Genomic DNA, 15,973 nt, shown 5'->3' with positions numbered 1-15,973 from the left:
ATGGAGTGTAGCTGATGAGGAGATTGGTGAGGTAGGACCGAGCCAGACCTTTCCAGGCTTTGTAAATCAGAAGCAGAATTTAAAAATACAGGCAACCAGTGTCAGGAAGCCAAACACAGGGAGTTTTATGTTGACAGGATTCTGATGCATCAAGCCCCAAGCAGCTGCGTTTCAGACATTCTGGAATGTATTATGGACACATGGAGTCGCACCAGCAATCAAAACAGGCAAAACTGTATTTCGTGTGAAGGGCATCAGATACAAACAAACAAAAACACACCAGAAGAAAAAGGGCACAAGCAATATAAACATAGGTTTTGCCAAGATGGATTCAAATGGTCATAATCTACAAGGGATTGCTAAATATCTGGATGAACTCTGGGGGAGATGTTATTGACTATTTGCCTCAATTGGCAAATAAAAATAAAATGAGACTCCAGATTTGTAAAGAAATACACACATGTAGGGTATTTCAGGGTTTTAGCCATCATTCCAGAATACTGTATGCTGTTCGTGTGTGTGTGCGTCTCTTTTTTTAGTCCATTTCAAGCTTGGTGCCTAGGGAGAACTAATTAATTAAAGTGATTATGATTTATGCAGCTAAGGTGCTCATTTACTGTACAGGCGAGCAAGATGTAGAAAAACATTAACTGAAGGCACATGGTTTTAAGTGTATTATTAAGTTATGAGAAATATGTATGCAGTACAGAGTCCTACTTCTGCTTGCTTGAAGTATGGCTCTCCTAAAGGACTCATCATATAGGCCTATTAACATTAATATCCTAATGGAAGGCTCTTGGAATCTTACCAACAATTTGGATTTTTCTAAATTATAGGAAGGAATTTCCAGGTCACAACTAATCTGTATTCTTCTCTAGGGGGAATTTATAAAGGGTAGTGACATGTAATTGTGTTATATTCATTTTTTTTCATTTGTGTGTTTGAACAACACCAACAATAATGGAACATACGCTACTGTAATTAGGTTACTGATACAATACATGATGTGTGTGTGTGTATATATATATATATATATATATATATATATATATATACATATATATATATATATATATATTTAAACAGCTTAAAGAGGCAAAGGCTATACTTTAGTGTGGTCAGTGCAGCTAGATAATGAAGCCCATGGGAACAGTTTGGGGGCGTGGTGGGTGGGTTAAATTGAAGTAAATGTTTTTTTATCCTTATTTCCATCTCTTTATTTTCACTTTAGCCTGAAGGAAAAGACTATTCGCATGCTTTTTCTGGAGTGATGAACATGAGTTTCTAGCAAGAAAGGAGAATCTGGCCTTGATAATATATCATTGATAGAACTGAAATTAGATGTTAAGTAACCATTACTGTTACTGATTGCCTGGTTTATAGAGTAGCGCATGTAGGCTTTTCAGTGTTTAGAGAGGTCAGATTGAGGTCAGATTGAATTATAGTTGCAGACAATTAAAGATCTGCTCACCCGCATTTTAAAAGCTGCTTTTCTTTATTTTTTGTATCACTCTTATGTCCTTGTAGAAGTTATTCTTTTAAATTTAATTTTCAGTAATGAATCCTTTGCTTCTCATATATTTAAAATGTCACTTGTCATTCTATCCAAACAACTTCAAAAACTATGTTTAAGGTTTGTATGTACCTACTGGGTAGAGTAATTTGCTTCACACCTAATGGAAAAAGGCTTTTCTTATTACAACAGAGACAACAGCTATTTATATATTCAGCTTTCCACTGAAGAGAGAATTTGAATAGTTAACTCCTTTATTCCTTATTGATTTTATTATTATTTCATATTAACCCAAAACACAGAATAAAATGTAATGTTTATTACTATAGAGGTTGGGAAGTGAGTTTACTATGATTCACCTAAGCATAACCCTAAAGTAACACTGCCCTGAAACCTTCTTAGCTACAAATATAAAATAAAATGCATGCTGAAACGTAACCAGGCTGGCATCTGTCTCTGTCAGTGATGCCGTGTTATGTTTACTTGATGTGCTTTTACTGTGTCACTTGAATTTAAATTTAGATAAATCCACTGTTCTTTTTATTTAATACTAAGGGAATTCAAACAGCACCCAGGCCATGTGGAGATGTTCATGAAATACTGCAGTGCACTAGGTGGGTGCGGTAGAAGTATTGAGTTGCAGCTTCTAATTTGCACCATGACTTCAGCAATATATTTATTAAATATTATTTCAGTCTCTAACCCAAATAAGTGACATTCAATTAAGTGGTAGCTTTCTCAGCCTTTTGAAAAATACAGTGATTTTGGTTACAGACCTATACGAGTCATAGTGGCACAGCAGAACATCAGTGACAGAGTGCATGATATGCAGTTTGCCCAGTCAAAACCAACACACAAAAAATCCAAACAAAACACTTTTGTTTAGGGTATGATGATTTTGGAAAGCAGTAAAAGGACAGCATTACTGATACCAGAGGTACAAGAGAAGAACAATATAAATAGTTTGTAAGTTTGAAAGAAGTTTCCCACAGCCTGATTATTAAAAGAGTATGTGAGACTATGTTATCAACAGACAGTCAACACAAGTTGTTTCCTCGAGATTAGGGAAATAAGCGGGAAGAGTCGTGGTGTTTAGCGGTATATCCCACCATCTTTTAAAACATCTTCATGTCTGTTTAGGGCATATTAATGGACAAAAATAGCTTACAGATTTTTTTTTCCTATGTCTTTTATTATTTCTTTCTTAATTGGTCTCATGCAATTCTAAGCCATTAATGTCATGTTTGATAGCGGAGTTGAGCTTCGCCGCCCTCAAAAACATGTGTTGAGGGATTAAAGCTAGACAGAATTATCACTGTTAGAAAAATGGTGACCTTTTTCTTCCTCAAAGCACCTGCAATTTTGTCATTAGGTGCTTAAGCTTGTAGATGAAGGAGTGATTTCTGACTGCTTTTATTCTCTGGTGTGTTTTAGGTTCCCACACTTAGAAAGCTTGTTATTCATAGGCAGGATCTCTCTGTGAGAACATAATAACTAAAATCCTCAGTTTATACCTTATTATGTGCTGTTGTGGTAATGATTTCTGAAGGGGGAATGTTGAATTTTAAATGATTGCAAATTATAATAGTAACAAGAACAAAAAAAAGTTTGAGCTTTCCAGGAAGAAAAACAGGACACACAACAAAAACTCGGACACTGCCTTACCTTGTATGAGATTAAAAACAGCTTGCCAATCATTGCAGAAATTTTAAATATCTTAATTACAGATATTTTGTGGAAAGTAGATGTAATTTTTGTATTCACACTGTGTAAAGGGTAAAAAATATGTACTGTTTCCCCTCAAAGTAGGAATATAACATACATGGAAATATTAATTATTGATCACTATAATAACATCACCTGCTTAGAATGCAGCAAAAAAATAGCATTCCATTAATACTGACTAATAAAGATAACCTCCCTCCCCGCACATAAAGAATAATGACTAAGAGTAAATTATCACATTGCTGTTTAAAATAATATTTCTATCCATTTGGCATGAGGAGTGTTGAATGGCAGTTCTGAAAGCAGGAGGACACAAGAGCTTTCTAATGTCAGGTGGGAGGCTCTGAATAGAGTTGCTTCTTTGTGCACTTTCCCGAGGGAACTAGTATTGTCTGCCAGTAGAGGAAATAGCATCTGAACCCCTGGCCTTGTGAACAAGAACAAAAGGATCATAAATATTCTCATTGGAGCTGATAGTCTGGATATAAGCCAAGCCTGCTAACAAACCTCTTAAACAGAGGAGAGTGTGGTGTTGACAGAGGACATTTGGCCTAGGTAATAAACATTTGATTTAAAGACCACACACTCATGGAGTTCCTTAGTAGACTCAAGCTTGAGGATGGCTGGGCCTTACATAAGTTTGCCTTGGGAGATTGAAGGCCCTTTGAACATTTCTACATTTACTCATTTGAATTTCAGACAAGATTAATGCAGACAGGTGTTCTGTACATCTCTCTCTCTCTCTTTCCATTTTCGTTCTGATATGCTATGTCCTTTCACATCTGTTCTGTTTGAATCTTCTCCTTTTAGATTCCAAATTTTGTATTCGCAAAAGGAGCTCTGAATTCCATTTGAAGCTCTCCTGGTATATTTCATATATTTCTATTATTCTTACATGTTTTTTTTTTATTCTTCTCTGTAAAGGGAATCGCACAGTCTAGTACCACAAAGGTAAAATATGGAGTTGGGATTTCTCATGAAAGGTCATTGAATTGATCTCTCAATTCAGCTGCAGGGCTTTCTTCTTGCAATTTGAGAGCTATGTTTTTGTGCTACAATATGTGGTACATTGGATTTGTGGAAAAGGAAACAGTCTACAGTAGAGGATTTACAGTAAAGAAGGCAACATCTAATTCAATTTCTGTGGTGGTCTGTGGGGGTTTTCAAATATTCTCTACTATATGTTCACTTCCAGTGCTTGCTTAACTTTGTGGCTGCCAGAAGAATCATGTATTAGACCTGCTCAGGCTTTAAACACTGCGACCTCAGTGGTTGCAGTGCTTGCAGTGCTTGCACCTTATCAGTTAGCACCTTTTTCTTCCTCAAAGCACCTGCAGGTTTGTCATTGGGTACTTAAGCATGTAGATGAAGGAGTGATTTCTGACTGCTTTTATTCTCTGGTATGTTTTAGGTTCCCACACTTAGAAAGCTTGTTATTCATAGGCAAGATCTTTTATTGTGAGAACATAATAACCAAAATCCTCAATTTATGCCTTATCATGTGCTGTTGTGCTAATGATTTCTGAAGGAGGAATGATGTCATTTTCAATGATTGCAAATTAAGGATTTTATAATAGGAATAAGAAGTTTGAGCTTTCCAGGAGAAAATACAGAACACATAACGGAAGCTCTGACACTGCCTTCCAGAAGGGGTGGTCCAATAAAGCAATAACATCATTGGAAAATAATAAATGCTGTTTCATTTATTTTCTAATGCAGACTATTTCACTCCGCAGGGCAAGCATTGTGCAAAAACGAATAATCTATTTCCAAGATGAGGGCTCCCTCACCAAGAGGTTGTGTGAAAAAGGTAGGCTCCAAAACCATTTTTACGAGGAAATAAAGAGGAAATTACAACATTGTGTCCACTTATAGAACTGTACATAAAGTGTAGAATTATGAGGATTTAGTTAGCAGTTAAATCATGAAGTCACGATCTCTGAAATGTTAATCACGGAACTACTGAATGTTGGGTCTGCCTGCTCATTTAAGAAGCGTCGTCTCATGTACTTCCTGAGAACAGTTAATCGCCTCCACTTACATAAGCATATCTTTAATTTGAAAGGGTTTAAGCTTCCACGTGTCGTTTCACTGTACGATTTGTACCAGAAAGTATCTGAATAGACTATAGCCCACTCCTGCACTTAATGATAGCTGCAGACTCTTGAGTAGGCCTTGACATTTTATTTCTTCCCTATTCTTCTTGAGCCGCTGTGTGACACTCCTAGCTTCCTTACACAGTGTGATATGGTGTTGCCGAGTGTGCGAGTGGGCCGTCACTTTAAATCCCCCTCAAAGCTAGCAGTATGCTGCTGTTCAGAAAATCTTAGTACCTGCTGGCGGTCGAGGTACCCTTCAAGACAAACATCCTCTGCAGCACATGACTATCATCAGTAGAGAGAGGTTTGTGCAAAGCTGTTTGAATTGGAGGTGAACATGGCCCCAGTGGAGGTGAACATGGCCCCAGTGGTTTGTATGTTTTGTCATCATTGGTTTTATGTCATAACATGGAATCTGTTACATATTTTAGAGCCGTTGCTCGAGGGCGCTACTGAGAAGCCCATCCTGGACTGCTGTGCTTGTGGGACTGCTAAATACAGAGTCACCTTTTATGGGAACTGGTCAGAGAAGGTGCATCCCAAAGATTATCCAAGTAAGTTTTGAATTGCTAATACTTATAGATATAAACATATAGAAGCATACACACATACTCATACACACACACTAGCACAAACAGACACACAAACAGACACACACACAGACACATACACACAACACTACCTCCCTTTTATACAGATAACCTTGAAACTACTTTAATAGGTATAAATTAAAGCCAGGGATTATTGTTGCATTAGATTGAAGTCATGCACCCACATTCTGATCAATATAATGATTGGCATGGAGTCTCAGCATAAGATAGACTGAGAAAAGGACTTACACATAATTTACAGGCTTAAGGGATAAGATACAATGAAAGGATATACAGTGGAGGTACACAGCTCTGAATGGATGCTGAGGCTGTTTTGAAAACCGTTACATACAGGCAGTGTCATTATTTGAGAATAGGCAACCGTAATTGAATTTGTGGTAATGCAATTTAGTATAGATTCTCTCTGCCCTTCTACAACTCCCGGATTAAAATAATTATTTACTTATTAGGGTTTAGTTCATAAAATCAAGCTCTGTTAAATCTTATAATTCAATAACCCACCAACATAATCCCTTCTGTGTTATACTACATTCTACCTTCAATTAATCAGTGAAACGTAATTATATTGGTGGCTCAATGGACATCTTAGAAATGGTCTTCAAAGACTCAGGCTCTTTGCAGTATCTACTTCAGAGATGATTAAAGACACAAAACGTTCTCCACTCCTCAGTTTACACTTGTCACAGTATATTTCAGTAGTATAAACTGTATTTTGGTAGTTCTACACATACAATAAGTGCCTTCCCAGTTTAATCAAAGATATTGTCTTATTAATGTGCAGATATAATATATATTTCAACATTAAGTATCTGACAATGAAAGTATAAACATGAATGTTTTTCCATGCTTGAGTGTACAGTTACTCACAGTGCACCAACAAATGTACAGATTGTTGTTATTTTGTTTGTTTTCTTTACTTACATCCATATAGATTAATCACATTGCCTTAAAATTCCTGTTGCATCAAATATTGGCTGATAAAATAATTGGTGGAATAACCTATTTGGGGGTTTAGCTTCACCACTCTTGTAGAATAACAGTTTATCCCTTTACTTCAGTGACCGAAAGCAGCATCAGTGTGTCCAGTCACGTGTTGCAAGTCACTTCATGCATGTTGTTGTCAAAGGAAGTATGAAATCCTAGATTTGACGAGCTACGATTGCATTCTAATCAATGCTTGGTGTGTTGCAGGTGAAAGTTTTGCACAGCGTAGTATTGAATTTCTTACTGGGAAAAAAAAATCAATATATTACAAAAATCTTTAGTAAGAATGATGAAAGGAGAAACCGAAGGGAAAAAAAACTGACATTGAATTGAAAGTTTTTTCTTCTTCATGAAAACCCTTCATTATGTTGCAAACTTTAATTAGAAAATGATTTAGTGCCTTAGCTAGAAGTGCTTTCTGTAGATAAATGGTTCCCGACTGTTTGTCAGCCAACTTGCAGGAAAAGGGGTATATTTTATCCATAACTTTTTCTCTATTTTGAAATGAAACGATACCTGAATATTAGCAAAAGAAGCAAGTAGAACATAGCAAGCAAGGGATTGTATTAAGAAATCTCGTATTTTCAACCCATTTGATCTATTCTTTGATTTTAATGTTTCCCCATCAAACAACAGCCTTCCTGTCAACTAAAAGTGCTTTTAATTGGGCATGACATACAGTATAAGCAGCCAGTGTCTTTAGTGCTTGCAGCTGTGTCCTAATCACTACACTGAAAACTGACTTTCTGCTTTTATAGGTCATCTTATTGATAATAAAACATGATTTTCAAAAGAACAAGATAAGCAGTTGGTCGCAGAGTCATTGTCAAAGGTTGATTTATGTAATTGAACAACCATTGATACAGGTTGGTACAGGAAGTGGACAACTGATACATTTTCAATTACCTGCTTGAAAAGAGCTAATTAAGCAATCTGTTCAGATACTACTTTGCACTGTTTTATGTAAGCCTAATTTGGTTGCTGATGTTACATTTTGTGACCAATTTAGATACATTTCTCAATATAATTATCTTTAAACAACCTAAATGTTACTGTTAGGTCACTCCTACCTCCATCAGTATCTCAAATTAACTAATTAACTAACTAATTAATGATTCACGTTCTAATTTGGGATTTTTCCATTATATTCTTCACTGTGATTTTTTAAACTAGATGTCAATTAAGTAGCCTTAAATAATATCCTGAATCTTTATAGATGTGTTGTCAAGAGAGACTTGTCAATGTAACCCAGTGTATTCAGGGGTGATTCTAGGGTATGTGGGGGCCCCAAGCAAAATAATTCCTGACGGCGATGCCGCGGTACATCAGGATAAGATCAGGTTTCTCAGTGAAAGTGAGTTTTGTTTTCAAGTTTATAATGGGAAGGGCAGGTGGACAACTGCACAGGCATGCGGAGGGGTTGGTTTGCTTCGGAAAATGTGATGTTGAGTAGGTGTGACTGAAGCTCGAAAACGATCGGAAACACTGAGTTATATATTACAAAAGTTTCAATAGTGTGTTTTTCCCTGGCTTATGAAAAATTATTTCTAAAGCCTGAACTGATGATTCTTGACTTTATGAGCAATTGCTTAAATCTTAGATCCATCGCCAGTCGTTTACAGTCCCATATAGGTCTGGACATTTTTTCTTTTTTGGCTCTCATGAATTTGGAATGTTCCATGGATTCAATGGTTTGGGCGCAAAGCGATGATAGACTGTGCGTCGCCATCAGACCGATCAGTCTTTCCTTGTCTAATGCAGCTGTCAGGACAAGACAAGGTTTTATTGCCTGCATTGGGTACCATGAGGATATTGTTAGAAGTGAGCTTTTCTTGGAATTCATCATAACTGACCTGAATCTGGTATAGATGTCGTTGACAGGTGTATGGTGAGCTGCTTCACAAATCTACCAAGCCACCAAGAGTTAAGACTTACATTAAACTGTGTCTTGCACAGCAAAAAGCTGTAATGATTTTAATCTATGTTGCTGTGGAACATAAAAAAAGTGAAATAAAGATAATAAAATAAACCGAACATGAATAATTGAATTCACGCTGGCAATTTTGAGAAGGAGAAGGAACTGTTATAAATCAGAGATTGCCTGGTGAAGTAACACACAGGACAGTTGTCAAGTGGTATATCAACACTGCTGATATACCGAACTATTATTCCTTAGCACTAAGCTGCCGTATTCAAATTTAGTGCCAATCCTGCAATGTTTTTTCTTGTTTTCCCCATTAATTTGACGGGCGGAACCGCATATCAGCTTTTGGATTACTTGTGGGAAAAATAAAATCCAACCATTTTACTTCTCCCATAGTAATTTTATGGCTACGGAAACTTCCATCACATCAGTGTCAGTCCTGCTGATTTCCTGGGACATGAATCAAAGAAGAAAACGACCTAGCATTCACATAAAAATATTGAAATTAAATAGTTAAAGAAACCCAACATATCACTTTGCCTTAGTCTTTCATACATAGATAGTGACACTAAAAATGAATCTTTCAGCTACAATTCATGCTTGTTGTTTTTTTATACAGATTCCAATGCTTTCTGAATTTGTTTGCTTCCTTATACTTGTTTATATATGCTACTGCACAGTTTGGTATAAAACTGCATTTTTGTTTTGCTGCAAAAGGACGAGCTAACCATTGGTCCGCCATCATTGGGGCTTCTCACTCGAAGAATTACGTCCTGTGGGAGTACGGGGGGTACGCAAGCGAAGGAGTGAAGCAGGTGGCAGAGCTGGGCTCCCCAGTGAAAATGGAGGACGAAATACGACAAAAGGTAGGTCCTCAAAGACACAGTGTAAATTACTCTGATTTGCATTTTGAGTGTATGGTTATGAACATCTGTCATCAGTTTTTCACAGGATTAGTGGCTTCAATGGTATTCTCACAGGGTTTTGCATTACACAAGACAGACTTTTTATTATGATTTGTTATGTATGGCACTCTCTAACAGCCGAATCCAATCTTGCTTACCAGAATCTTTTACGTAAAATGAAATAGGATTTGATTGGGGAAAAAAATATATATTACTGCAAAGGCATCAAGCTTACTGATAATAATAAGGTATCGACTGATAGTTAGTGAACTGAAATTAAAGCACAATCCTAGGCAACACCAGATCTGAGGTGACAGTCTAGATCAATGGCAGCATCTGAAAACTCTGACCAACCTTACCATGAATACCACAATGTGTGACCCCTGCTCCGTAGACATAGACAGAAACAGCACCCTTTTGTGTAGTTTAATGGAGTGGAGTCCAAAATTAGAGGACAGATGGGGTGACATTTCATACATTTGGAAGTTAATAATGGCTGTGGACACGGAAGGTTAATGGACTATAGCTGCAAACTGTTTGTGAAAGTGAAGGACATATTATGATGATTTTTTTCCTTTTTTTTTAATGCGGGCGGTGCATGCGATAATTAAGAAACATGCTTCCCAATAATTAGATTTCTCTTAAAATAGCAAGAATGTGTCCTTCCTAGACCTGAAACAGATGGGCATGCTGGGCACTTATTGAAAAGCAATCGGGGAGACTGGGAGCCTCCGTGTTAATGAGCACATTACCTGGACTCTTTCTACAGCATATTTTTGCACACCTGCCTGGGTGTCAGATCATGTATTCCACTGTGCCTTTTGAAAGATTAATTAGGATTTTCTTTGCTAAAAGTTCAGTTTACTTTTCCATGGCCTCTGGATGAGGATTCAGGTTAAGCTAACTACTCCACTAAACATCAACCTAAATGCCTGGTTTTGCATTGAATGCTTGTGTTTTCAATCCTTTGTGTGTACCTGCCTTCTTTAACGCACATTGCTTAACTGGTCAATGCTGACAAATCGAAGGTGACTGCAAAGGAAATCCATGTCAAGTTGAGAGATAAAAATCAAATAATCCATTGCTCACGTGCAGACTGAGTATATATATATATATAGGTTTTCTGAGTCGATGCTGAGAGGCTCTGGAAAATAAGAAGGTTATTAGCTGCTCGTTCTGACAGCGGATGAGGGGTGTGGACATCCTGTTCTTGTCAGCATGTTTCTGTCACTAGCACTGCTAATGACACACACTTTGAAAAGCCTGTGTCACAGACATAGGTGTTCCAGTTCTCTTCTTCTTTCTCCTTGCTTTCACCAAATGCATACTAATATATGAATTATGAATCCAATAAGAACAAAATGAAGAAAAGCTGACCAGAGAGGTACATCAAATGGTATTATAATGTGAAAGATGCATCTGAATAATTTGTATGAACAATTAAGGTAGGATGATGGACTGGATAAAATATATATTTATAAAATGTATTCAATCATCATATTCAAACTGATTAGTAGTTTCATTCAGAGCTATACAGTTATAGTTTGTTAATTTAAATTGATTTCAAGGCTGTGTGAGGAATGGAGAGACTGGTGTTCAGCAGCTATCTAGTAGGATTTGTAGAGAGCATGCACGGTCTATATTCAAATCTGCATCTATTTTATTTATTAGTGGTGTTATGATAATGACAGAGAATGTATTTTGCTAAATATATATATATTTTTTTACTTGAATGCCACCCTTCATACATCAACTGAAGAAAATGTAATGTGCTTGTTAATGGTGGTCTTTAATCTACTTTGTATGCAGAAGGAAGTGCTAATGAAGAGACGATGTGAATTATTGCGAAGTTGCAAAGAGGACTTTGAGATCACACAGAGCCATTAAAAATACAGAGACAGCCTGGTGATTTGGTAAATAATGGAGCAACTCTAAAAGCAGTTAACATTCATTTTTTTTACAGAATCTCTTAGCCTTATGTGCCGTGAATTCACCAATAAAGTCCTGTTAAATAACTGATAATGTTCTCCCTGAATCGGATTTAACATAACCTCCATCTCCAAACATTGGCCTGAGCTTCTGATACACAGATCAATACATTCTGTAATTGCCTCTGTTTAAACAAAGAACTACATCAATTATACACTTCCCTCAGATAATAGGATGTGTTTAAATTAATGACAGACATCACACATCTTATGGCGCTCGATGAAGTGAATTCTTGCTACTGTATATTGTCACACAGACAGGCTTTCAGTTTTGATAAATTGAGATATTTGGTATCAGGTGTCCCATAATTTGATTTACACTCATTTTGTGCGATTATACAAGATTGAATTTGACCCGCTATCTGGAGCATGAGGATGCAGCAGGAAGAGAGCTGTCTGTAATTACAAATTCTAATTCTGCCTCTGACCTTGAAAACATTGACATGAAGTGGAATAAGACAATACGTATCTTCGTCATCGCAGAAATATCTGTTCTGGATAATGCTGACACAAGCAATATGATCACTTTGAAACAAACAAACCAAAAAAGACTAAATCATTTTAAAGACAATGAACCATTGTGCTTTTTCGCCATAATTACTTCAATTTTCATATTCAGGCTTCTGAACCGTATGAAATTAATTGATTGATTTTAAAATAAAATATACTTGTGGAATGAGAATAGGATGGAAGAGAGGGAGTTGATCATTTATTGTTTTCAAGTGACCTTTCAAACACATTCAAAGTGTTGTTTGCCTTTTTTGTTCTTCATAGTTTTATATCAGCCTCCCACTCCTGTAGTTTAAGTGAAAGCCGTAGTCTGCGATCAGTAGAGCATTTTGACCTTGTGCCTCGCTTCTTATATATGTCTAGCCATTACACTCTGGTCTGAGCGATTGATCAAAGGCAATTATTAAACAGCGAAGAGAAGTTAATTGGAATGATATACATATGCACAAGGGGGCTCCTGGTGTTGTACACTAATTCACACACACATTTAACCATAGACGATTCTAAATTGATTAAAAAATACAAGGTCAAGTCTTAATCACAATTCCATAAAGTAAGAGAAAAGCTTGCTTTCTTGTCTCATTTCTTTTCTCGTCTCATCTACATTTAATTAGGGCTTACCATGGACCCACACATCAGGAGTGGAATTGTGGGTAGTTTCTGGAAGGAATTTGTATTGTATTATTGTATGTAGAAATTGTATTGTAGGGCATAAACTCCCTGACATCAACTCCTTCTGTAGAGATATTCTTGGTTGTGCAAGATACAGGGGCTAAATCTTCCCTCTTGTGAATGCAAAAATTAATCTATTCATTAAAACCACACGCACAACATAACATTCTGTGAATTGTTTCTCTCTCTTGGTAATTTGTATGTTTGGTCAACTATTACAAAGGCACAGTTGGATGTTAATGAGAAGTCTGATCAAATGGCTCTGGAAACACTACCCTTTAACTAGGGAAATATTGAAAACGTCTCCAATCTATTCTGATGGATTATAAAATCACAATTTCCTTTAACAGTATGGGTTCACTTAATATACACACAATGAACATTCTGGGAATAATAACCATAAAACTGCAGGGAAGCCATACTTGTAGAGGTCTACAGAATTACCATTGCTTACTATAAATTTCCTAATTTAAGCCAGCACTTTTGATTCAGTTGTAGGACCCTGACAATCTTTATTTATACAAGCTTTCTATCTATTTCCTATAGTTACACATTTTTGTGTGATCCTTGATGTAGTTGTACCAGAGACATAAGAACATGAGAAAGTTTACAATCAAGAGGAGGCCATTCGCCCCATTGTGCTCGTTTGGTGTCCATTAATAACTAAATGATCAAGGATCCTATCCAGTCTATTTTTAAATGTTCCCAAATTGTCTCTTCAGCCACATCGCTGGGGGGTTTGTTCAGATTGTGATGCCTCTCTGTGTGAAGAAGTGTCTCCTGTTTTCTGTCTTGAATGCCTTGAGGCCCAATTTCCATTTGTGTCCCCGGGTGCGTGTGTCCCTGCTGATCTGGAAAAGCTCCTCTGGTTTGATGTGGTCGATGCCTTTCATGATTTTGAAGACTTGAATCAAGTCCCCACGTAGTCTCCTCTGTTCCAGGGTGAAAAGGTTCAGTTCCTCAGTCTCTCAGTAGGACTTTCCCTTCAGACCTGGAATAAGTCTGGTTGCTCTCCTCTGAACTGCCTCTAGAGCAGCGATATCTTTCTTGAAGTGTGGAGCCCAGAACTGTCCACAGTATCCAGATGAGACATGAGACACGAGACACGCGTTTTCTACTTCTAAGAAAGATTTTTTTTTTTTCGCAATGCAGAAACCTGATGGTGAAGAAGAGAATCGTCCTGGCTGTTTTCCTCTAACTAAGAGAGATGTCGCCAGAAAATAATGATTTGAAGATAAATAAATCAAATCAAATACAAATCGCACAGTTCCTCTGGATTTGCTTTGGTAATTATCTTCACAGGTAGCACTAAACCATTGACCTGAGATGCTGTGAAGTGTGAACAGGTTCTTGCCATCATGAGGTGTCATAAATACTCGTCAAAGTGTTTCACATCTTGACACCTGAGACCTCAGATCTGAGCTTGGCTTTTAATTAATTTACTTGAAAGGCCATAAAAGTGAGAGGATGTGTTTGATCTCAGACTTCTAATAGCTTGAAAGTGTTGAAGATGCTTTTAAGTCTATGTATGCGGGCAAGGTGCACACCACTTTGGAAAGAACATTGCCTGTTAGTTTATTGAACAACCTTATCACTGTCTAGTCTAACAACTTGCAAATAAGATTTCATTATATTATGTAATGTTCAACATTGATAAAGTCAGCAGTGTGTGTGTAGTGGGGTGGGGGTATCAATCTCAGTCCTGAAATGTGTAGAAGAGTGCGATTTTGCAGGAGAGTTGGGCCTCCACCAGATCCATAAATCCCCTGAGCAGAGACGCTTTGTGCACTAATAATAATAGCGAATGTTTTTTTCACCTTTAAAAGTACAATTTTCTACAGGAATGTTTTTATGTAAAAGGAATGCTTTTAATATACAAGGAGTCAATTAAAGCACTCTTATCTCTTCAGCTTAGATCTAAACATCAGTACAATAGGAAGAGTCAGCCCTTACAATTACTTCAAATTCCATACACACAGAACACAGATCGGTGGACTAAAATCAAACATGTATACAAGTTGCTTCAGGACCAGGCATATAAGCAGCTTCCAACAAAGCGTTGTGAGTGCATGGACAAACAAAACAAAAAGCAACACCTCACACTATGCTATTGATTTAGCTTCTGCAGGTTCCTTTCAGAAATAGTTTGACAAGTTTCTTAGATCACTCAATGAAATGCAAGAGCAAGATGGGAACAAATACCCTGTCCTCTTTTTCTTCATCTTCTTTTTGTCTTTTTCTTTTACCTTTCAGTAAAGTTCTGTGTAGCATTCTGAAGATCTTGTAATTCATCTCAAGCATCTCAGAAAATGATGGTAGCATAAAGAAAAGTGTGTATATTGCATTTGTGGACAAAGCAACAATCAATAAGTACATGCAATAAATGAAGAGTGTCATACTTTTGAATTTGAAGCTTTAGATTCAACCGGCACGTGCAAATGAAAACCATGTTTATGTCAATTCCCTGCGGGTCTCATTTTACAATAAGATAAATACTGGCCTACTACACAAAAGCACACAGTGTGCTTAAAAACACCTACATGATGCGTCACTCTGTTAGATTGACCACAAAACAACTTTTAGTTCTGCAAGGTAGAATTGTCCCTGTATAGACCATACTGTGACTACAAATAGTACATCTTGCTCCCAAGTAGTAGAATTAAAAGGAGAAATAAATGCATAATTTTACTCTACACCTAATTATACTTTCACTATTTTAAAAGCACCTTGCAAATGCTTGAATATAGTCTACAGTACAGGATTCATTGTTTTCTTCTTTAAATATCAGCTCTATAGTTCTAAGCTTTAACTGACACAAGAATGAGCGCAGTGTATGAAAGAAAAGCTTCATTAGGACAACTTCACATATTGATCTGTCTTTGATGTTCTTAAAATCTTAATCCCGGCTCTTATGTTGAAGGCAGGCAGTACTGTTATTAATATACTAGAATACTCCATTAAAAACCTACGCAAACATCTGCTTGTGATCACATCCGGCGCTGTTGAAGCACACCGTGCATTCTTAAAGACCAGTGGGGCTTA

At 36.9% G+C, this 15,973-nt stretch overlaps 1 protein-coding gene across 4 annotated transcripts in view; it reads left to right on the top strand.

The window, feature by feature from the left end:
• spon1b (spondin 1b) overlaps positions 1–15,973 on the top strand; it is a 97,694-nt gene that overhangs the window by 19,280 nt on the left and 62,441 nt on the right. For all 4 annotated transcript variants that reach the window (XM_066700478.1, XM_066700477.1, XM_066700480.1 and 1 more), the window contains exons 4-6: positions 4,975–5,048; positions 5,769–5,891; positions 9,574–9,722. In XM_066700478.1, the coding sequence (XP_066556575.1) occupies positions 4,975–5,048; positions 5,769–5,891; positions 9,574–9,722 (346 nt within the window). The remainder of the gene's footprint in view (positions 1–4,974; positions 5,049–5,768; positions 5,892–9,573; positions 9,723–15,973) is intronic.

This window comes from Amia ocellicauda, chromosome 4 (genome assembly GCF_036373705.1).
Source record: "Amia ocellicauda isolate fAmiCal2 chromosome 4, fAmiCal2.hap1, whole genome shotgun sequence".
In the NCBI taxonomy this organism is placed as follows: domain Eukaryota; kingdom Metazoa; phylum Chordata; class Actinopteri; order Amiiformes; family Amiidae; genus Amia; species Amia ocellicauda.
The sequence above is the reverse complement of the archived record's forward strand: the minus strand, read 5'-3'. Positions and strand labels throughout refer to the sequence as shown.